Raw genomic sequence first — 23,642 nt, 5'->3', positions numbered from 1 at the left:
GATGTAAAATATATTTCTTATTATGGAAGCAAATATTTTCCACAAACTTAAACACACATAACAACTTTTAAACTGAAACTCAGACCAGCAGTCATCCCATCAGACGCCATATTTTAATAACTGAGGCCTATTTTTTCCAATTAAATTCCGGCAAACATTTGTGTGCGTTAAATAGCTTCACTAGTTCATATTGTGCTTTAAACGTTCTTAGCTTTTTTTGTTTAAAGTTAAGATATATTTTTATTATTTTTTTACGCCTGCTAATGAGCTGATGATACGTGCATGTCTTTTATAAATGCATTATATTGTCCTAATTTTATTAATTAGGATCCGAGTTTTTCAGGCGTGGCCCGAGATTACATATAAGAATACTTGTATCTTCTTTCTCTACCAATAGTCCCACTATTAAATGATATAATAGTCCAACAGGACTTAATTATTTGACTAATTGATGGCACGTATGAGCTAATTTGTTCATATCGGGAGCTATTACAGAAAGCCAGTGAGCCACTGACCATCACACATAGGCCCAATTTATTTAATTTAATACCCGCCTAACACAGTGATTAATTTGATTACTAAAATAATTGATGTTTTTTTTTTTTTTTTAATCAGAGGTGAAATTAATCTACACCACTATGGAAAAATAAAAGTCCTCAGGAAATGAGGAGCTTATCTTAAAGAAACACAATAACTTATTTATGGAACAGTCTGTTCTTGTGGCGCAGTCAGCATCTTTCCTGCAAGCCAGTCCAGTGTTTATACTGGTCACTATTTCCCCTTGTTTTCTCAGCCCCCCCCCCAAACACCCCCCCCCCCCCCCCCCCTCCCCCCTCCTCCTCCTCTTCCTCCTCCTCCTCGCTCCCTTTGGCGGTGGTGCAACTGGAAGAGACAGTCTGGAATCCAAAGTCACTTTCATTCAGCCCTGTGAATGAGTGTCTCCCTTGGAATGCATCACTGACAAAGACTTTACAGCGCTGGAAACAGCCCCGAGAGCTGCACAGATTCACCCTAAAACCATATACACATAAAGCAATTTATTTCACTTTGTAGTTGCGCACAGGAACTGAAGGCTTTAGTCAGCCACTTCCTTGGGACAGCTCAAGATGGGTTACTGCCACTGGCATGATCAGACAAGAAGCAAATATGCTATCGGCTCTCTTTTTTTCTTTTTCTCTCGTCTTTTTTTGACATAAATTATCGGCTTTTCTGGTGAGATCTAGGGAAAATGAACTCCTCCTGCTTTATTTCTAGGTTTTTAAAGTTGAAGTTAGCAGACTATTAAATCCAGAGGACGAGAACACTGTAACCTCCTTCACTGGAAAATGTTCAGTTTTTATATTGTGAACATTATTGGCGAAATTACGTTCAATATGTGGATTATTTAAAATTAATTAATTAATTAATTTAAATGTTTATTGATTTTTTTTATCTGCATTGCGTGATTTGAAATTGGCAATCAAATTAGCTTTACGCAGAAACATTTAGACTACAAAAATGACATAAATTAGGATTTTTTTTTAATTCAATGGATCATTGCACCGTCTCAAAGTCACTTCGCTTTTTTGTACTCAAGAAAATCTGTTATTTAAGGACGAAAATGCAAAATGTGTATCACTGCGGCAGGCCTAGTCTCATGAGAATATGTATTTTGATCTGTAACAGATATCAAATCATGTTGTGCTAAACAAGTGGATGGCTTTTATCAAGTGTTTTGCTTTAGAAATGCTTTTGGGGCTGTCTTAAAATAAAACATATAATTAAGAGGCGTGTTTGGATGAAACTGTTACATGCAGCGGTTATCCTGGTTACAGGACACTGTAATGCAGTTTGGGGAATACGCATCATTTTGTGGCCTTTCAGATCATCACACAGTAACTTTTGCTTGTGCGGTTCTTTCCGCTCAGCACATGGCTCCTTATAAATAACTTATCCACTTTGTATTTTCCATACATAGGGATTAATATGCTCCAAATGTTGCGTATAAAGATAAAACACTAATTTGGTTAAAGTGCACTGTGTGTTTGTGTGCGTGTGTTTGTGAGAGAAAGGCCTGTGTGATCCGGAGGTTCATGGACATGTGCGCTCCTCGTATGTGTGACTATTTCTTGCAGGAAATTACATTTAATAGGCTGTATTTATCACTGACAGAATAAATGATGTGCCTTCGCTCTGTCATTAGGTTGCAGAAAGCAGCAAATGTGACCGTATGTGTCTGATGAAAGAAAGTCATGTTACAGCGCATATCTCCAATCGTTCGTTTGTGATTCACAGAGCACAAAGCAATGACAGAAACTGGCTGTGCTGATGGGAGTGAAAACAAAGTTGAGACTCCCTTGACAATGAAGATGGATCATCTTTACCTTTACATGCACAGGAGCTTATTTGGTGGTCTACCTCTGTGCTTATATCTGCTTTATGATTATAATAACAAACATATAGCGACATGCCGCCTGTCATATCCACGTTTCACATATTTATACTGAATATTTGGTGTTGTTGTTTAATCTGCGGACAGATTCATGATTTTACTTGACATTGCTTTGATCAAGAGTTGTCTTTATTTCATGTTTACACTAAAAACTACGAAGCAAACACTGAGTTTTGATCGGTATGTATTGGATTAAAGGCGCAGGGCTTTTAACGCTTATTTTTTGCCAATAATTACCAATTAATCTGAGGCGTTTCTGCATTGCGGCGGCGTGGATACACGCAGACTGTCTCACTGTAATGATTTTGTGCGGCAGCGTCCAACTAAAGTATATCCTTTAAGAGCTTACATGAATAAGTTACATCTAAAACAGAACCAACATTGTGCACTTCAGCAAAGCTGGCTTTATGCAGAGCAGACATTTGCCCCATAGGCCTGTCTTTTGCGTCACGCTGCACAAGCAGAGCTGTCTAGTAAGTGTTCATTTATGAAAAGACAACTTTGTAGTTTATCAGAGAAATCTAAAAGCAGGACTTTTAGTCTACACTGTGGCGAACTGTTCAGTTTCGCCTGATATCATCTTTGATTGATTAACGAATGACTCTGCCTTAGAGATGTAGGGCAAAACATTGCATTGTACCCAGATGGAGACACAAAGTAGGCGTCATGTAAACCTATAGAGTGTAAGGAAAGAGTGTGTGTGTGCCCTGCAGTTTTTGAAGCCTTCAGAGGCTGTGATTTTGGACTATATGAAATAAATGGACTCCTTCATAGACGATGATAAAAGCAACCCCAACAGTTTCATTTGTCTAAACATGCACAGCTGCTTTATTATCTAGTCTTTATTTTCATGTGTTGGTGACACTGGATCCTATATGTTTAAAACGAAATTGCCAAGCCACTACTTTTTGTTGTGTTTACCATAGCAGGCTGTGTTTCTATAGGTAAACACGTTAGAGAAGAAGTGAAAATATAAATAGGAACAGGTTTAGCAAGGCAACAGAGGAGAAGAGGCATTTCTTCGGCAGTATAACCTTAAATGGTTTGGCTACAACTCCACTTGTGTTCAGAGACACCAACAGTAACAGACAGAAATCCCACAAATAAGGAACAAGACGATATTAATATTTAATTATGTGTTTTTTATTATCATAACACAGCAAACATGGATAAACGACTGGAATGGATACACTGAGAAAAAAAAGACAGGAAAAAAGCTCTTTATATTAATGGACACACGCACTAGCGCGCACACACATACAAACAAACACAGCATCACACCCCAAAACAATGCAAATGATTATCCACTGCATCACTGTGGACATAGATACAAGCTATATAATGTATTTATATGACCATATGTTATGGTAATAAATAGCCACTGAGCGCTTTTTCATTCATCTTTAATGGCTGCAGCAGAATAAACGGACGTAGACCTTCAACCTGCAGCAAGCACACAACTTTAAAAACGACCTAATTTAAGATATGGTAAATTTACTAAACGGCTGCATCTCTGTAAACATGTGGAGAAATGTTTAACTCGCCCCGCAGACTCGCGCGCATTCATCAGCGCCCACCAGGACACCGTTTGGCGTTATCCAGGTTAAGGTCTGGCGTCTGGCCTTTTAAATTTCATGCTTGAATCTGAACTCAGCAGCCATGACAAAACATCACACTCTCTAACGCGTACGCTGATTGCATTTAGTTTTACACCATGCAGTCCAAATTTTGGGGTATTAGATAACTTTATTTTTTAGCAAATGTAAGAATTAATTTTAATTTAAGTGGAATTTAGTCTAAACTAATTAGTGACGTCATGTGATCTTTGTAGCTTGGCGCTGACAAAGGCGAGATTTGCTTTCAAATCACAGAACTGAACAGTTTTTATTTTCTGTGGATGCAACACACACGGAATTATCACTCGTAAATTGTGATTTTTTTATTAGTCTTTGGGGGCATTTTGTATTTATAGAACACAGTGCACCCAGTTTGAGTTAATTCCGGCATAGTTATTTCACTTTTCCAGGTCTACTCATCCTTTTATTCAGCTCCTGTATCTTTACGTTTGCAAGAATTCAATTCATTTTGAGTTTTTTTTCTGTCTTTTATCTACTAATCCACAGTAAAGACACAAAAAGGATATTTCTAGCAGCCGTTACGCATGTCATCATACACATCACACAAAATAAATAGCCTATTACACACCAAAAACAAAGATAAAACACACATGCACACACACAGCATTAAAAGTCATCACATTTACACGCATCAGCATCACCGTTACTCAAAAATGTATAAATACACGCATGCACTAGAGTCACTACATCACAGAAATATAACCTGTGCAGCTTTAGGATTTAAAAATGCATCAGCCATGTTGTCATCCATCTCATCCAATCTGCACATGTGCACTAAACTTTTACTATTAATTCCACAATTAGTCTAATTTGTGTTCCCTGTGGCACTTGTGACTTCTTCGGTTACTCCTACTTGATCATATATCATATTATTTGCTGTGTCGCTGCAGCCCTGCAGAAGAGATCAGGGTTGTTTCACAGCCTACTGACAAGCTACACTAGTATATCGCAGGGAGCAAAAACGGTAAACTCGTGCCATCAGATCCAACAGTAACATTACCCCCGTTATGAAAGCTTTCATCTAGTTAGCTCTTTAACGAACCTTTTTACCTCCTCTGCTCTGCAGTCTTCTGCTTCCTGTCTTCGGCCTTTTTTGCTGTTTGATAGATATTGTTTCACATGCATAAAGTGGTGGTGGTTTTATGTCGAGCGAGGAACTCGGATGCAGTTCTTATTAACGACACGTTTATGAACAATCAAATGGTCCTCGTTAAAATTTATTGATGGGCATAAAAACATGGACGGTCACTAGCCGAATATAACCCGCTGTAGTGGGCTGCTTGTCAAGAATCTGAATCCCCTCCTCTCCTATCTCCGCAGATCCCATTTAGGAAATGTTTGGTGTGCTCCCTCGTTAAAAACGGTGCAAACTTAATTGTTGGTATCCTGCATCCTGGATTTTGATTCCCCTCTCTGATCTGCCTGCAGCCGCTGTGAATGCTTCTCTCTCTATTAAGAAATAAACAGCATTCCACAGGAAGTTATAAAGCCTTCACTTTATCAAATGTGCTGCTCCTGCTTTGATAAAGATAAAAGGCGTCAACGATTCAATAAACGCTTTAATGCTGTAATAGTATCCATTGCAATAACACGGGGCTACGGTAGATTTCGCCGGACAGAGATTGATTACACCATCAAATAGTGCCTTGCTCGGTTTTAGACGTATTGTGCGCAGGTCTGTACTGCGCCTAGAGAAAGCTCCTCTGTTAGATCTACAAAGGCACGTTTCCTTCATAAAGAAGCACGGTTGTTGGAGTTACCTCTAATGCGTCCGAGAGGAAGAGCAAAAGAGCATATTCTTTAATCCGATTTATGTGCATTGGGATCCCAGGATAAGTGGCGCATTGATCCACTGTACAATTTTTGAGGGGGTAAATATAATCACGTGTCGCCGAGGCAGCCAATAGCAGCCAGGGAAGCGTTGAGAAATAATTACCTGCCTTGATTGTTCTATGGCTAGATAAAAAAGTACACATACACTCCATATAATAATCGGATGCATGTAAAAGAGTCGGGGAGGCTTCGACATGTCGACCACGGGTCCCATAAGTAATTATTATGTGGACTCCTTGATCAACCATGAGAACGAGGATGTCCTTGCTGCAGCTCGGTTCTCGGCTCCCGGTTCGCACCCAGCCGGCCCTCGTCCGACGTCCCTAGTACCGGAGTGTGCCGACTATCCTTCCTGCAGCTTCGCACCCAAGCCACCCGTCTTCTCCACCTCCTGGACCCCTGTACACTCCCAGTCATCAGTGGTTTACCATCCATACAGTCACCAACCTCACTTAGGCACAGACTCGAGGTATATGCGGTCATGGCTGGAGCCGATTTCAGGCGCCGTGCCTTTCCATGGCTATCCGGGGAACAGCAGGCACTATGGGCTGAAGCCCGACGCCTTTCAGGAGCACAGAGCCGCCGAGTGTCTCGGCTCCAGCGGACGGACCTACACGGATTATCTGTACTGCTCATCCACTGACATGCGAGACAAGACGCAGCAGAATATCCCCTCTCCCGAGTCGGAGCTCCTGGCTTCAGGGAAACATAAAGACGAGAAGCCGGAGCTAGATCCGAGTAAGTTCAAGCTCCTACAGTCTTTTACAGCCGGGTGGGAGTTTTGATTTTGGGATTGTGCAAAACTGCTTTTGCTTGGAGGCATTTTAACATCCTGCATAAAGTGAAATTATAAGCTGTTTCATCCTCCCCTTTTCAGCTCAGCTCAGAATCGCCTCTGCTAGGGGGAAAGCTTTAGGAACTATAAAAGACAAACGCTACTGGGCTAATATTGGGGCTATAAAACCAGACGGGGTTGTAAACATGGACTCAAACCTACAGGAAGACGTTGAATTTGGAAGGCTGTGGCATAATGTTAAAAACATGCAAGGTGCTCTTTTTAAGCGAGCAACCTTAAACCGACATATGAAATAATATTCATCAGTAAAATGCTTTATGATGCATTTTTACGACCATGTTTTGACCCCGTGCCATAACACACGGCACATGAAGCCCTGTGTGAGCCGGATTTCACTCCTGTTTTTCAATGCAGGCCCTTCTTGTGAAGGAAAAGCAACATTTTGGCTCCAGTTGATCCCCAGTGGTAAAATAGGCTACATGCTTCATCCACATTACAATGGGAGCATGATATGCATATAGTTACATATTAATAATTTGCTCTTCTCTCTGGATCCAAAACAAATTCACATGGCTCTTGCAGCCAACTTGAGGAATGTAGGGACATACTGGAGGACTTTCACCACGGACCTGTAAAGGCTTGAACCACGGGCCATTTTATGGGCCAATAAAGTGAATAAGCGCATTGAGTATTTTACGACGGTGTTACTCACAAGTCAAGGGGACAAGGAAGCAAATCAGTGTAGGGTTGGATAGTCTGAAGCTTAGAATCTTTCCTTAAAATGTTTATCACCAGCTCAGCTTTAATGGTAAACTTGTGCATGCTTAGACACTGTTTTAATTGTAGCACCTTGTGGTAATTGCTATAAACCCAGGGACACATTTTTCAAATGCTCAGCACTAATGTGGTAATCATTTGTCATCGTTTCACTTTTTAAAATGTCTCACAGTGTTGCCCCAGTGTGTCCCATTTTTATTATTATTGTGCTTTTTTATTTACAGATAATCCTGTGGCAAATTGGATACACGCCCGCTCCACGAGGAAGAAACGATGCCCTTACACAAAGTACCAGACTCTCGAACTGGAAAAGGAGTTTTTGTTCAATATGTACCTAACTAGAGACCGCCGATTCGAGGTCGCGAGGGTCCTGAATCTGACCGAGAGGCAGGTCAAAATCTGGTTTCAGAACCGGCGAATGAAGATGAAGAAAATGAACAAAGAAAAGACCGACAGCAAAGAACAATAATGTGGACTGCAGTCAGAGAAACAAAACCATAATAACCACTAGTCACATGGACAGCACAGATGTACCAAAACACACGATGATGCCCCCCTCTCCTCTTCATATTTATCACTTTGTTGGATTTTTGTATTAACCTTAACTTCGAGGCTGTTTGATGCTGACTATGTTATTTTCCAGTGCACATCTATGTCTCCAACCTTAAGGGAAAAAAGAGAGGAAAGAAAAAAACAAACTTCTAAGGAGATAATTACATTCTGCTTTCACTTCGAAATACCTTTGTTTTTTTTGTAAGAGAAATTATACAAGTGCAGTTTTGGACACGTTAAAACTGTCTGAAGAAAGAGAATACTTGAATTCTTTTGAATTTCACAAACCCATAATTTATGATGTGAATGTTTTATCTTTCATGTTTTATTTCCTTTGTACGTTGTTGTGCAGGTGTAGTATTTTGTACAGAAACAGAACATCTGCGATCGGACTCGTCTGTCTTGTATTTTTGTGATAGTTGTTGCTGTATTTGTGCATCTCTCCCTTTTTTTGATTGTAGCCTTTAACTATAGAGTGTAGATATAGACCTCTGCAAATATAAACATAATCACTAAGTGCTTGTATGCTGTATTCATTGTGACTCAACGTGGGGATCATGTTGGCGACCATTTAGTAATTAGCACATGGCTGCAGGCAGGGCCTAACAAACACAGTCCCATTCAATATCAGCTCAACTAATTTCTCCATAAAAACGGCAGAAAATAGTGTTAACGAATCATTACTGGGCGAGCTACATGTTGCAAACACATGGATGTTTTCTAAATAATTTTGCCTCCACAATTCATGGTCCAACATGTTTTGCCCGACGAGCATTCCTCCAAGTACAGCTAAGGCCCAAATAAGCTCTCCCACCGCAACTAATGGCGAGGGCGAAAACTAAACGTTGTGAGCGCAATTAAGGCTTTAGCAAGAAAACATTGTTGTAATTTAGCTTTGCATTGCTTTAAATTGGGGTCGCACTTAGCCTTCCTTAAGCCTCAGCCACGTACATTTAGTTGTGCATATATTTAAGGATAAGTGCGCACACATTAAATAAAGGCGCAAATAGCCGTGGTTGGTGTTTTTAGGGAGAAAAATGTCAATTCTCCAAAAACAATCAGCACAAAATTCCTGCAAATAATCCCTTGTGTGTTTGCGGAATACTAATATGAGTATCTGCAGTAGTTTAGTTAATTTAAATTGTACACAAATTTTCTTTTAAGAGCTAAAAAACAAAAAAAGCCTGAGGCATGTGCGATTTTTGTTTTATTGCTCCCTATCCATGCCCCATATGTGTTGTCAGTAAACAGGTTTGCGCAGTGGTCACATTTCCAATTACGTATTTCTTTATAAATATTAACCACTGCTATTTTTTCCTTAATTAATTACCTTCTAAATAAACTTGTAGATTGCTAGTTTTATGCGATCGCCGTGCAGGCCCGCAGGCGATCAGAAAATGCGCTTACATTTTGAACATTTGAGTTTTAGAGTGAGAGACAATTTCCCAAGTCTCGCATTTGTTTCCTGGGATAGGCCCTAAATTGCCTTTTTGTGGTGGCAAACAATGCGGACAGGATGCTGTAATTTCAAAGCCTAATCCAGTGCATTTCCGCTCAGCTCGGACAAAAATGCCAGTTTTACAGCCCCTGTTGGAGCTCGGCTGTTTGTCTCAAATGCAGACGAACAAAGCAAACTCGACTAACTGGCTAGACGTCTGGGCTAAATTACTTTATGGTTTTAATGGACGGTGGTGGTGGACTCCTTCAAAGGAGAGTCATGCACACCGTGCAGGGGACTTTTGCCTGATGGGCCAGCCGCAACTCCCCCGCACTTCATCACAAGAGTGCTCTATTAGCCTACAATTAGATGGGAAAACGTCAATAGTTATTGTGCATAAATATGAGTGCTGCAGAGCACACAGTTATCTCTTATATAAGAGCAGGTAGCGGCCATAACAGGAAAAAGATCCAGCACAACTATTTCAAGCAGGCTGTAAAACTCCAGACTGGAGGCATGTAGTTACAGTGAAAAGATTCTTTAAATCTTTTTTTATTTAAGGTAAAGTCGTGATACATACAAGGCTTTGGACAAATGGGGAGAATCTCTGTGTCCACACCACAGTTGTCTCTGATTGGTGGATTCATTCAGGTTTAGGGGCACATGTGAACACTAGATGACGCTGTTGCTCCATGTTTTGAGCAAGGTCTGTGTGTTGAAGGGCTTCTTAACAGCTCTGTGGCTTGGCTGGAAAATGAAGAGTAACCTATCGATGACAAAATGACAGATATGGTCACCCACCGCATTTTGTGTAATAGGCCACAGAGCAGCACCCAGGAATGCAGCAGAGCTGGTTGTTGTGTCGGGCACAGAGTGTGTGCATAAACACTTATTTTGCAGTTTTTATTTTAATTATTATATTTAGTTTACTCATAACTCGTCAGTTAGATTTTTATTTCCGTTTTTGGCATTTTTTTGGTTTTAAAAAACTTGTCCAATATCCATGATTTTTTGAGTTAATTGGACTATTGTGGTATTTAATTTATTTCCTATATTATGTGCTTATTAAAAATAGGTTAATTTTGCTTAGACAGACTTTAATTTTGATAAAGGGCAGTGATATCTACATTTAGATGGAATAATATGGCATTATGTGTTTGGACTCTGTGTCTGAATTTTTGTTTGTATTTGTTGTTTTTTTTATTTTTCATGGTGTAAATTAAAAACTAACACAGTTAAATGAAGTTGAAAAACAAAGAAATACATAATAAACATAATAACAACAACACAGTTAATGAACAGGCACAAACCATATTTAAATATATAAAGACTTCTTTAATAACAATTCATAAACAATTACATTAGTAACATTAATACCATGAATAGCATCTCTGACAGCAGAAAAACAACATTATATAAGCTATTACACGCACTTCATACAACAACATGGTTATGATAAATATGACTATGATAATAACTGTAATAATTATAATAGTAATTGTACTGTCACTGTACAGTCTGTGCAAAAAAAACAACAACAGCTACCTGCTCATTTATTTCCATACTATGTGTCGGTGGTGACGTCTGTAGCAGCAGCTCAAAGTCCCCAAGAAGTGTGCAACAATGATTGGCAATCTGCATATTTATAGAGTGTGAAAGGTCTATAAATTCGCCCAGTGCGCCTTTCATATTTTACGATGATGTGTATAAAACGTCAGTAACCCCACAAAAACCACACTGGCATATTTGGAGAGGGAGAGCCCATGCAACTATTGAGCTGGGAATTGTGCGCGCGCTCATTGTAGCTAAACATCCGATGTAAAATTTTATGAACTCCTCCACGTGGGAGATTTACTGCTTATCCTCGTCGGTTTTACGGGGTCAGTAAGTGGCACCTAGTATTCACAGGTCGTGTTTATATTTGCGTGTGTCGGTGTTTTACAGCGCACGGTGCAAGTGTGTCGCCCTGGCCTCCCCTCGGTTACACGAGGAGGATGTTTTTGTCTTATACGTTGCGTCATAACTTCACTTTTGTCTTGCTGTTGTGTCTTTGGTGTTGTTTTCTGAGACATTTTTGTTTTCATGAACTTCCCCAAAGCTATGTTGACCTCCATGAGCCCATAAAAGCTCAGCTATATTCTGGAAATAAGTGTATAAGCGTCAGCAGGGCCTGACAGCAGTCACAGCTTTATCCGTGTTTAAAGAGGGAACCTTCCCTGCTTTTAACACTTCATAACCTACATGCAAAGACAACAAGCTAAACTATGAAGTCATACTACAGTGGAAATGCACCATGTGTCACAGTGTTTGTATTCTAACCACTCCACAGCTCCATTGATCAGCTTCTAACAAAGCATTTTTTGTGATAAACACAACATGGATCATATTTAAAGCCTCTTGGGTTGTTGGTTATGATTAGTGCAGCTCCTCTCAAGGTGGATATACGTAGGGCCCACGTCTGACCGGTCGTAGGAAGATGAAGGGGTGGGGGTGGAGGTGGGGTGGGGGGCGCTTGTGGTGGGGGTGGTTCGGTGGGAAGCTTAAAAAAAGGAAAAAGAAAGGAAAAGAGCAGCGTCTGTGACTGTGCCGGTGGAGCAAGCCAGCTTTAACCTTAGCTAACGCACATCCAAAGCACATGCCATGAGCCGGGTTTGAGCCTGCACAGCCTGGGAAAAAAACACACACTCACGACTGCGAGAGAAATCCGATGAGAGGAACGGCTCAGAGAGAGTGAGCTGCCGTAGATTGTCCAAAGGGGCAGCGTTTCTCCTAGTTCCGGTTTGTCTGCCTGTGCGCGCTGTGCGAGTTGGGACCCTAAACAAAAGGCTGCCATCATCCTAAAGGAGATATTCTGCTGCGAGAGAGCCCGTCTGCTTGATGCTAACTAAACATGAGCTCCTATTTTGTTAACCCTCTTTTTTCTAAGTACAAAGGCAGCGAGTCACTGGAGCCAACTTACTACGACTGCAGGTTTCCACAAAGCGTTGCCCGCAGCCACACGCTGGTTTACGGACCCGGAGCAGCCGCACCGGGCTTTCAGCACCCGTCCCATCATGTGCAGGACTTTTTCCACCACGGGACCACGGGGATCTCCAACCCCGGATACCAGCAAAACCCCTGCGCTTTGGCTTGCCACGGAGACGCAACGAAATTTTATGGATATGAAGCCCTTCCGAGGCAAACGCTTTATGGTACCCAGCAAGACGCAAGCCTAGCGCAATACCCAGACTGTAAATCGTCGAGCAGCTCTAACCCCGGAGAAGGACAAGGCCACTTAAATCAGAACTCCTCTCCCAGTCTTATGTTTCCTTGGATGAGACCCCACGGTCAGAATCATACAATTATTTCCTATTCTTTCTATGTTACTGTGTGTGCGCGCGTGTGTAGCCTATGTGTGTGTGTCAGCGTGTGTGTGTCCGCCTGTGTACATGTGTTTGTGTGCATGTGTGCTTAATATGCCCGAGTATACACGAGTGTGTCTCTTAACTATAAAACGAAATAAGTCAGGGAACATGATGGGGCACATAGAACCTGTACTGCAGGCTGCTGTAACTCTGCAGCACATGTCCATACAGGGCTGAATTTTTGCTTTCAAAAGTGCCTTTAAACACCGAATTGCCGATCACAGCTCATGACACCAGCTCTTTGAAGTCAATTATCGTTGACATAAGATATTTCACAAACTCTTAACGCACTAGGGGGATGGAGGAATAAGTCAAAGTTTAAAATATGGTGCTGCCACACACACCAGTACCATGCAGAGTGACAGGAGGGTTAGCTGAAACACAACATGCCCCGATTATCCAGAATCCGGGTTTTAGGGGGTTTTGGGGGGTAATTTGACCCACAGGCCCAATGTGGCTCAGACTCATACAGCCATAATCATAAGGGCTTTGTAGATATTACCTCCTCCTATCATGGATCATTCTGTTCAGGCTATCAGGCTACATTAACTCCACACAGGTGTAAGCGTCATTTTTATCTGCTCAGAGAGATATTTATCATTAGCCTGTCCCCATCTGTTGTTACAGTGCAGCTTAATCTCTCTCTGTTCTCATACTTTTCCCTTCTCTTATTTTCCTCATGTGTGTGTCACTCTCTCTGTGTGAGTGTGTATGAGTGTGTGTGTGTGACTGAAAATCTCAACCTGGCTTGCATAGGCCCTGTTGCTAGTGAGGAAAACCATAGTCATTTTTGTGCCTCTGCATGTAGTTTAAATACTCATCTAAAATACAATATATTGATTTTAGTTTGTGGGAATTTAGCTCCAATAAACTGCTGTGAATTTATCACACTTTTGCCTACATTTATGGATGTATGAATTGATAATTTATGGGCATTTTCTATATAAGTACAAGATATTCTCACACTCACCCTGTAACTCTTTATGGGTGTAAAAGTCGCAGCTCCATGCAGACAAATCTGTAAATGGTAAAAACACAAGTGAGAGTATGCTTTTATGAATTCCACATGTAATATGATTAATATTGCACATATTTGTAGACTTGCAGATTTACCCTACAGTTTGAATAAGGGCTTTCCCGCTCTGTATGAATGTGACTAGAGGTGAAAGATAATGAAGGAGCTGAGCGATTATTATTCATGCTTAGGGGAAAGAGGCAAATGCAGAATTAATTACAAGTCATCTGGATGATTTTTTTTTTTAATGAGGCACCGTGGTCAATCCAGCTAACCTCTTGGCTTTATTTCATTCAAGCCCCAGGAAGACGGAATGGGAGACAAACCTACAGTCGGTACCAAACTCTTGAACTGGAGAAGGAGTTTCTCTTCAACCCTTACCTGACCCGCAAGAGAAGGATCGAGGTGTCCCACGCCCTGAGCCTCACCGAGCGGCAGGTGAAGATTTGGTTTCAGAACAGGAGGATGAAGTGGAAAAAAGAGAACAACAAAGACAAGTTTCCGGGTCAGAGAGGAGAGGCTGAAGCCGAGGAAGAGGGCAACGAGGACGGTGAAGGGGAAGAGGCAGAGGAGAAAGAAGCGGAAGAGAAAGAAGAGACCAAGGAGTGATTTTATGGTCTTTTTTATGGTTATATGGCTGAAAAAGAGAAAAAAGAGAGGTCCCATAAACAGACGAAGAGTCACAAGGAGGCAGAGAGCGTCAACTTTATGACCACCCTTTCATTTTGTCAAGAGGGGACAGGAATCCCTCTTAATATTGCTGTCATAAATAGACAAAATTCTCCCTTCCCACGATTATCCTAACATGAATCGCATTTGGATTTTTATTTTTTGTTCAGTAGAAGCTACACACGCCTGTAGCACATTTCCTTTGATAGAACAGTTGCCCTTGCAAAAAAAGGGGGTCAATTAAAACGCATGTTAGATGGAAAATGGCTTAGCTATTTTTTACAAATTTGCTTTTAATAATAACTGTATCAGAAGTATAGCCAAATAAGATAAAACCATGACCAACGCCGACCTGTGTTGTAAATAGATGATAGCCTACATTTTAAAAAGAACATGGACGTCATTTCAGAGTAGCCTTTCCGAAATTGTAAGCGAAATGTAGGCCTATAACTTAGTAGTAAGTGTTCAGACATCATCGCAGCAGTTACATTGGCTGAACGGCCCGTGTGGAAACCACAAGTTTTATTATTCTAATTGTTACTGTTACTGTTTTACTCGTTTTCATGTGAATGGCCTAGACAAAGATAGCCATTAGCTCCTCAGACATCTTTTTCTAGGATTACCAGGGAAATGCAATCGTTTGAAATCCTTTGATGCTACCTAAACCTGGGGGAATTGCAATAGAGATTTCTGAATATAGAGATTTCATATGGTTTTAATTTTAAAAAAGTGTTCTATATCAACCTTATATTATTAAGTTATGTATGTAGCATTTACCCAATATACAATATACACTTGTTGAAGACAATTTGTGAGTCTTGGGAAGACAATTAGCTCAAAGCCAAGCAAACAATTTTTTTGAGATTGTACCACGGCACTACCTAAACTCAGAGCCTTGCCTTTGCTGAATTTATATTCCTCACTTGTGGCATCGCTCTGACTCGATTGCAAGCTCTTTTCCCCAACAACTAAAACTGCCTATAACGCACATTTACTGTGTATGATAATACCTGCTACAATTACAAGGATTTTGAAAGTAAGGGAATTTTTATTTTAATGTGCTGGTGATATAGCGTAGTTGTTTTGCACTGAATATAATCTTTATGTACGTCTTGTTATATATTGATGTTTAACAATATGCTCGTTTCCTGGTGTTTCTCCTGTGAAAGACGGAATTGTGTGTCCCCGCCATTGTTGATGTAAAATCACAAATAAACAAGATGGCTCACAATCATTTCTGTTTTTTATTGACATTACAGCGTCGGTTACTGGAAAATTATTCCCTCTTCTCCCTCCCCTCCACACACATTAAAATGAGGCGCATACATATGTGAGGTGAAAATATGCAGTCTAGTACACATTCAGTTACCTTTCTGCTTTTCTCTCTAACGAGTTATAAACTTTGGGATGCTGCAGAGCCAAATAGGAGCCTCAGCTTTCATATCCAAAAGTAATTTGACACAAATGATAAAAACAATTCAATGAAGATATGGCGCAACAATGTTGATGTTTTGATGATGCTTTGATTTCCAGCCCATATGCGCTCCAAACATTTACTGGCGGTGCTAGGAGTGAGGAGGAGGTGGTGGTGGAGCAGGAGGCGCAGAGCATATTGAATGGCCCCTTGACTAAAGTTTGCCTAATTTAAACTTTCCAACTTATTCGATTAGCAAAAAACGCCAGACGTGCGTTTGCAGACGTATCCCTTTACCTTTTAAGGAAAGGTTGCGCATCCAATTCACAGCATGCGTACTCTCCAAAGCCTGAGTCGTGTTTGATTCATCCTCTTAATAAGAAACTTCCTCTCTTCGGGGAGGACACCAAGCTTTTCTTAATGAATCTTGGGGATGAATAATGGCCGTTTGAGATGAGATGAACAAACATCTGGCGTGGTGTTAATAATCAGACTAAATAATGGCAAAGCTTGAGGGAGGCTTTATCCCGTCTATACCATGCAAAGGTGTTGTGTGAAAACTTGGTGTCCAGACAAACCTCCGGAAAGCATCACGAGCGTTGAAATCAAAGCGGATAAGAGGCCAAGTGCAGGCAACACCTAGAGTCTCCTCCTCTCCTCTCTTCTCCTGGCCTGTCCAGCTGCTGCTGCTTTCATGGTGACGGTTTAGGATAAACGGAGTAAATGAGCAGTCAACATGAAACGAGAGTATCATTGATGTAGCACCAACACTTCACTGTGTCTCAAACCGTGCAGCAATGTAGGTCACTCAAAGTCTTGATACCAGAACTCGCTCGATTATATTAATAGTAATCCGACACTACTTCTCCAAGTCATGTAATGTGACCTCCTCTTCCTCCACCTACTGTTTGCAGCAGAATTTCATCGAAGCTGCATTTTAATTTGAAGCCCAGTAACAGACTATATTTTAATTTATTAGTAGAAGTACATTTTGGCTAATTACCAAGGCCGTCTCCGTGTAGTTGTGTCAGTATCATGCAGCTGAATTATTCAGTGGTGCGTCTGTAGTCTGTCTGCTTTCATCCGCTCAGTTATAGACTATTTGAATAATCTAAATTAGTCTATTCGATGTGTATATGAAACACTATGCATGCAAATACTTAAACGTGAGGACTACTGCAAGGTGCGAGTGTTAGGAGACTCTTTTCCTCAAATTAATATTATTTTGTCATTAGGCCTGTCTTTAGATTTAATTCCAAATGTTAAAATTTTTATATGAAAAGTAGATTAAAGAAATTAAACGGAATCATTGCTTCTTTTAGACGCAGAAATAAATAAATAAAAATAAACAAGCTGCACCTTTTTCCCCAATTAACAGTTGTCTCTTAATAATTGTGTTTATTTATTTATTTATTTATTTTTAACTAAAATGAACTCACAGATAAAAATAGCAGAGCAACATTTATTCTGTCTGATTGGTGAAGTTAGTGTAGCCTAACAAATCGAAATGAAGGCTCAGTGTCACATGCAGGCTTTTCTATTATGTTTTATTTGCGTAAAAAGGCAAATTGCCTGCAAACTCATTTTTTAAATTTCAGTCCCTCTATGTAAGTCCAAGCTGGCACCACAAAATCAAATAAGGCATTTCAGATCTTTATTCTAGAGCTTTATCCCCTTCAATTGTGTGTTGTATTTTTTTCTGAATGGAACAATATTGCGTCAAAGCGCAGCCTTTCCATTCAGGGTGTTTATTTCTCTATTTACGTGCGTGTAGTCTTTAGAAAATTCCGGATGTGTCCCCAAGTCACAGTTATTCTGCGCCACGGATGGGGCCTTTGTGTGTGTGTGTGTGTGTGTGTGTGTGTGCTTTTACCACAGGGTTGACATTCCCAATAAAGTTTAGTGTACCTGCTGTAAACTTTATTGGCGGTGTAAAGGCACGGCTCGGATGCGTCTGCATCTTTTGTCTGTGTGTGCCGAGGCTCAGTGTGGAGATCACGGCCTGCAAGGACAAGATGCACAGCTCATCCAAGTATGTAACTCAATTTTTTCCCTGATTGTTTTGGGTGCGAGGGAATTTATTTAATTCGTTACTGAGATTGCATGCCATAATTTTCTTCCTCTAAAAAGCGCGGGGCCTGGCACTGGTGGGATTTATGGGATAAAACCTGCGTGCTAGGCTCAAATTAAATGATTTCTCCTCTATTGTTCTCTTCATATTGAATCCTTTTGCTCCTCTGTTTTTTTAGATGTATTTCAGTACAATATATTACTTGAAGGTGAGGATATTCTCTTAAAAACCCAGTGGCCGCCCTATATTCTCTTCATCTTTAAGAGGTAAAAAAATGTCCGTATTTTAGGATGCGTAAATTTTTCCTTCTGTGTGTGTGTAACTCATAGATCTTGTTGAAAGTTTGGACTATATTTACAGTGTTTGCTGTGTCCTTGTATAGCTGTTGGGGTGTTTTTATTCTCTGCAGGCTCAAACTCCACCTTTCCTGCTTTTCAAGTTTAAAAAATGACAATCCCCTGCAGCCACTCGGTTAAATTTGACACAATCTCCATATTACGCATGTACCTGAGGCATCTAGGTGATGTTTGATGTGATCAGTGGAACCTGATATCTGCTTACTGTCAGGTAATCCATCCCGAGAGTCAGCCAGACAGAGTGGCCCTAATATGGAAGTATAGTTAAGCTAATTGAAGTTTAATTAGACGTCTCCCTCTCTTTCTCTCCACGTCTCTCCCTGTCTCCTTTTCCTGTCTCCCCTCCCTCTCTTTCTCCCTCGCACACTTTTTATTTCCCATTTCCCGTTGGCTTGGGTACATCATGGCATACAGCTTGTCCACCAGGGGAACTGTCATATTTTTCTTGCACGTCTGATTTGTGACATATGGGGGGGAATCTAAGCATCGCGCTCCATATCGTGTGGCCATTTTTAGTTTTGTGCAATCGAAAAAAAGAAAGGGGGAAAGATGGGTGCAAACATTCCTGGTTGTTAAAGGGAGAAATTTACAGCTGAGTAATAAAAGTTTACGACTGAATCCTTTCCGCGATTGGCTGAGGCGAGCCACGTGGCACACGCTCTATGAACATGAACTTTATGCTGTTGTCTATTCTCTGGTCCTTCCCTTGTATCAGCAGCAGACTAAGCTGGGGCGTAGAAACCTCTTTTTTTCTTTACTCTAATATAAAAACACTACACAGACATTTTGGCGCTGCTTCGTGTGATATTCATCCGATCTCCGACTTCCTGACAGAGGGATCTTCGGGACAGTCGCCGCCTCTACCAGCCGCTGCGTTTATCCCCCCCGGAGGCAATAAAGCCGCGACTGGGAAGGGAAAAGGAGCAAGCAAGCCTGCTAGAAAAGACTTTTCACGGCAAACAAGACAGCCTGCCTCCGTGTGCTCCTTCTCGCCGGGATGCGAAGACAGTACGCGGGAGATGTGCGCTCTGTTGATATTTCCCACTCGCCATCGTGACCCCTCAGCTGCTGTGCTGGACCACAGTGAAGCTACAAACTACGGAGAGCCTGCTGGGGTAAGATTACACATATCTCTATCACTCTTTCTCAGTGTTTTCATGTTGTGTTTGGCCATCAGCCGGTGGGTTGCTGGGCTGAAGTGATGAATGATGCAGAGTGTGTGAGATCATGAGAAGGTGGAGGTGTCTGTTCTGTGGAGCTGTGACCTGACCTGTAGCCTGGGAGGCTGCTGATGCCTTGAGCGACTGGCATTGTATCTGACTGGCTGGTGTAGCAGCACCTGCTGTGTGTGTGCTCACCGCTTTAGCTTACATTAGCGGGGCATTTTCGAGATGCTGTGCCAATGTGCTGTAATAAATTGCCCACTGATAGTAAACTTTGTCATCACTCACAGGCCCTGCTGACCAGGGAGTGACAAATTTCATTCACGTGCTCTAATTATTTCTTTTTTCCATACTTGTTGTCACTTGTTATATTCAGTCTGTGCCAAGGGCCTGAATAACATATGCAATAACGCGCACGCGCACGCACACGCACACACACACACACATAGACTACAGTGTGTATACACACTGACACACGGTGTAGATCCCGGCAGTGCCCCCTAGCGATCAGAAGCGTTGCATGTGGAAGTGGGCGGGTGTTGAGGCTTGTTGTTTATGGCTGCTGGTTTTCGGCGGCGGTTCACTGCGGATGTCAGCTGACCCAGCTGATACACCGCTGCCAGCGAGTAACCGCCACGAGCTGACACCGAGGAGTGTTCCTGAGAGTCTGATTTGTTGGTGTCACCACGGAGAATGAGAGACTTGGTTTGTTTTATTGTTTTGTTCTGATGTAATGAGATGCAGCGGTTTGTTACAGGATGCTGTGACATAATCACTGACGACATTGTGATGGACAGCATGAGAGTTTATTCACACCATTAGCAAAAAAATAAATATATAAAAAAAAAATCACCACACATATCCTCATTATCACCAAAATCACCAACAATAACAACACTTATCTGACATGAGGGGACAGATTGAACTGCGGGTAATAAGTCACACATGAATTATGGTGTTTGTGATCAAACACACTCCACTTATTCGATTTTTCTTCAATATTTTGACAATAAAAAATAAAATCATAACAAAAAATCCAGATTAATTTGCAAATATTGTGAGCATGGGAAACACCTCACAGATGGGGCTACAACCAATATAATACAAGTGTGTGTGTGTCCCAGTGTGTGTTTAAAACCAAAGCAAATGTGTGTTTAAAAAACATAAATAAAAAGGATAAGGGATATTAAATTGCCCTTGCACCCCCATACAGTATAGTTTACACATTGCAGTGAAGTATCCAATGGCATCTTAAATACCACAGTGTGTGTGTGTGTGTGTGTGTGTGTGTGTGTGTGTGTGTGTGACTCAGACAGCAGTCCTTTCTTGTCTGCATTTGAAGTTGAAAGCGGTTTGTTTTATCAAAGCTCAGCCTGCTGCAATGCTCCCTCTGCGTTTTATTATTGTCTGCGCAGAGACCAAATATTTTTTAGTGTCATAAAGTGATTTCACGTGTTCCTGTCCCCTGCTGAAGGCTCAACAGCCTCCGCGCTTCAATCTTGTAAAACACAATTACTGGCAGAGCCTCGTCGCGGATGCCTTTAAAGTCTTATAACCTACTGTTACACACGTTGTTTGCTTTTCCCTTATGAAACATTGCTGTTGCAATGGGTCGTGTCTGCTGCTGCCCAACACTGCCTGCAGAGAGAGAGGGAAAGAGGGAGAGAGGAGAGGAAAGGGAGGGAGAGAGTCCATTTAATGCATGACGTTTGGGGTTGTTAGGTAAATCTTGGTTTAAAATAAGAGGGGAAAACCACACTCTATTGTTTGGCCCTGCAGTGTTTTTAAAACCAGAGATAGGTTCGCATAAAACTCCATGAAGTCATGAATCTGTCCGCATCACCACATTTAGAATCTCACTTACAAATCCCGACAGGGCAAAAATTTTGCCTACTAATGGTCATAATTTATGATGTGTGGATCAACATGCGCTCATTGGGCAACAGCTTCCTGAGTGCTTAACGAGCATAAAGTCGAACACTTCCGGACATTAATTGGGCTAGCCAGCGATGGTAAAGTGCTTATAGAGGGCTTTACATTGTTAGTATGTGAATTACTCCTTATTAGTAAGGTTAGAAGCGGGGGAGAGGAAAAAGCATCAGGGGCAGAGCAGACTTTGCCTCCCTCGCTGTGTTTTTAATCATGGCTGATAATGTAGAAATTTTACAGGTCCCGTATAACTAATTCTGACTGATGTGGTGCTGCTGGATATTGATGTATAAGAATGCAAAAGAGAGGCTATAGTTTCATGGACGTGGATGGGCCCTGTTGTGTTGCATAGGGGGGAAGCTGTTACACTCAGGCCTTCAGCATTTCAACCAATTAAAGCGCACATTTAAAAGCGATCTAGCATGACCGGAGCAAACCAGACAACCCCAACAAATGCAAGAATAATACAAATAATAATAATACGAATAAGTCCAAGTATAATAATAATGATAATAATAATAATAACAGCGCTGTCACGCATGATCTGTTTCTATAGTATGCGTCATTGCGCATTCACCGTCGATAACTACTCACTACAAATCAACAACACATACTATTCATTAATGAATTATTAATGCTAATTATTCATACTCATGGTTAGTACTCAGTATCAGACTATTGTTAATAATTCATCATTCATCATTTTAGTCTTGGACCCTCCCAGCTCTTTCGTTCATCGCCGGCTGTAATATCCTTTTAAAGATCGTGGAAAAGGTGCACCAAACGGCTTCTTTCCTTCCTGCATCAAAAGCCGCGCATGTGATTTGCCTCACGGGCCGCAATAAAACACTAAAACACGGGGGAAAGAATGACCTTTCTAATTCTGCACACTGGCGCACAACCTCCGCTGCATTCCTGCCTCTCCAGTCCACACATTGGCTTTAGTGTTCAGCCTTTATTTACAACCTAAACTTTATGGACCGGCGTGTTTTTGGGGAGGGGGTGGTGGAGGCTGCGAAAAAACAATTCAGCACAATCTGTGGGTTTTTTTAAACCCCAAATATTTTAAACATTATTTTAATCAAAAAAAGCTTTTGAAGCTCTGTTAATTTTAAAAGCGTCCTGCAATGAGTGAATTATAACAACTGCACGGCGATGACAACAGAAATTGTTGTAATGAAACAAAGACTTGCACACATGCTGTTTCTGACACCGTGAGCATGACAAATCAACATAACACTGACTGCCAAACAGCAAATTAATCACATTTTGGGCTTCATCTCTATGGTTTGAATTTAAAATCTGATTTTATTGTGCGGTTAAAGTGCTGAATATACTTTTTATATTTTCTGTATTTTTATATTTTTCTAACATGTAATAACCTTGTCTCTAAAGTGGGTTAAAAATCCATTTATATAAATTTGAATCCCAGTAGTTTCATCCTGCGTCATGTTTGATGTGTGCCATCACAAACTGATTCGTTACTTAATACCAAAGTAAAAAAGGACAGAGCTAATCCCAGGGCAGCAGTAGGGGGACATTACAGCCTGCAACTTTTGCGCTTTATTTGCCCCAAATTTGTGCGACGCGGATGTCACATATGGCCACGAATAAGGTGAAGGGAAACTTTTATTGCACCAGCTACTTCCTTCTCTTTGTTCTTGTCTCTTTTATGGGCTATTCAGGACTCCAAACAACAGACCAAACAGTGTTGCACGTTTAGGCTGCAAGTATTCACCCTATTGAAGGGATCAGTGAGGTGGACCAATAGGCTGCTGCGTTTGAACAGACATTTTCAATAACTGTATTGATTATTTTATTGCTATCTATTATGGCCTGTTGCGAAAAGCCAAGATAATGTGAATTATATTGTTTCAGATGAATGTGTGGAGCTTTCTATTTCCTGCTGTCTAAAACGCGCTTGTTTTTAAAAAAATAAAAATCTAATGGTGTTAAAGCTGCGCTCTTATCAGATGTACAAAAATAATTTAATTATATTGATCACAGCAAACTGAAAGTGAGTGAAGCTGGGTTGTTTCTGATATTATTAATGTGGAATTTTACGCATTTAGAGGCAGCACATTTCGCCCCTGACAGGCGCTCAAGTCTTGCTAGATTTTTGCAGAACACCTCTAAAGTAATTTCCAAACCCATCAT

At 41.0% G+C, this 23,642-nt stretch overlaps 3 protein-coding genes across 3 annotated transcripts in view; all 3 read left to right on the top strand.

Moving 5' to 3' along the window:
* Positions 1–23,642, top strand: part of LOC117258949 (homeobox protein Hox-C10a-like) — a 57,077-nt gene that overhangs the window by 5,718 nt on the left and 27,717 nt on the right.
* hoxc9a (homeobox C9a) lies at positions 5,963–8,542 on the top strand. The gene is made up of 2 exons (XM_033630216.2): positions 5,963–6,639; positions 7,699–8,542. The coding sequence occupies exons 1-2, from the start codon at positions 6,096–6,098 to the stop codon at positions 7,941–7,943; spliced, it is 789 nt and encodes a 262-aa protein (XP_033486107.1). The 5' UTR covers positions 5,963–6,095; the 3' UTR covers positions 7,944–8,542.
* On the top strand, positions 12,025–15,783 carry hoxc8a (homeobox C8a). The gene is made up of 2 exons (XM_033630217.2): positions 12,025–12,790; positions 14,182–15,783. The coding sequence occupies exons 1-2, from the start codon at positions 12,355–12,357 to the stop codon at positions 14,490–14,492; spliced, it is 747 nt and encodes a 248-aa protein (XP_033486108.1). The 5' UTR covers positions 12,025–12,354; the 3' UTR covers positions 14,493–15,783.

Source organism: Epinephelus lanceolatus, chromosome 8, assembly GCF_041903045.1.
Source record: "Epinephelus lanceolatus isolate andai-2023 chromosome 8, ASM4190304v1, whole genome shotgun sequence".
Classification (NCBI taxonomy): domain Eukaryota; kingdom Metazoa; phylum Chordata; class Actinopteri; order Perciformes; family Serranidae; genus Epinephelus; species Epinephelus lanceolatus.
This window is presented reverse-complemented; position numbering and strand designations above follow the sequence as displayed.

Excerpts from the sequence above, each read along its gene's own strand:
- hoxc9a (XM_033630216.2), top strand. The coding sequence starts at position 6,096 with ATGTCGACCACGGGTCCCATAAGTAATTATTATGTGGACTCCTTGATC. Across the intron at positions 6,640-7,698 it reads GAAGCCGGAGCTAGATCCGA|ATAATCCTGTGGCAAATTGG; the intron begins GTAAGTTCAAGC and ends TTTTATTTACAG.
- hoxc8a (XM_033630217.2), top strand. The coding sequence starts at position 12,355 with ATGAGCTCCTATTTTGTTAACCCTCTTTTTTCTAAGTACAAAGGCAGC. Across the intron at positions 12,791-14,181 it reads TCCTTGGATGAGACCCCACG|CCCCAGGAAGACGGAATGGG; the intron begins GTCAGAATCATA and ends ATTTCATTCAAG.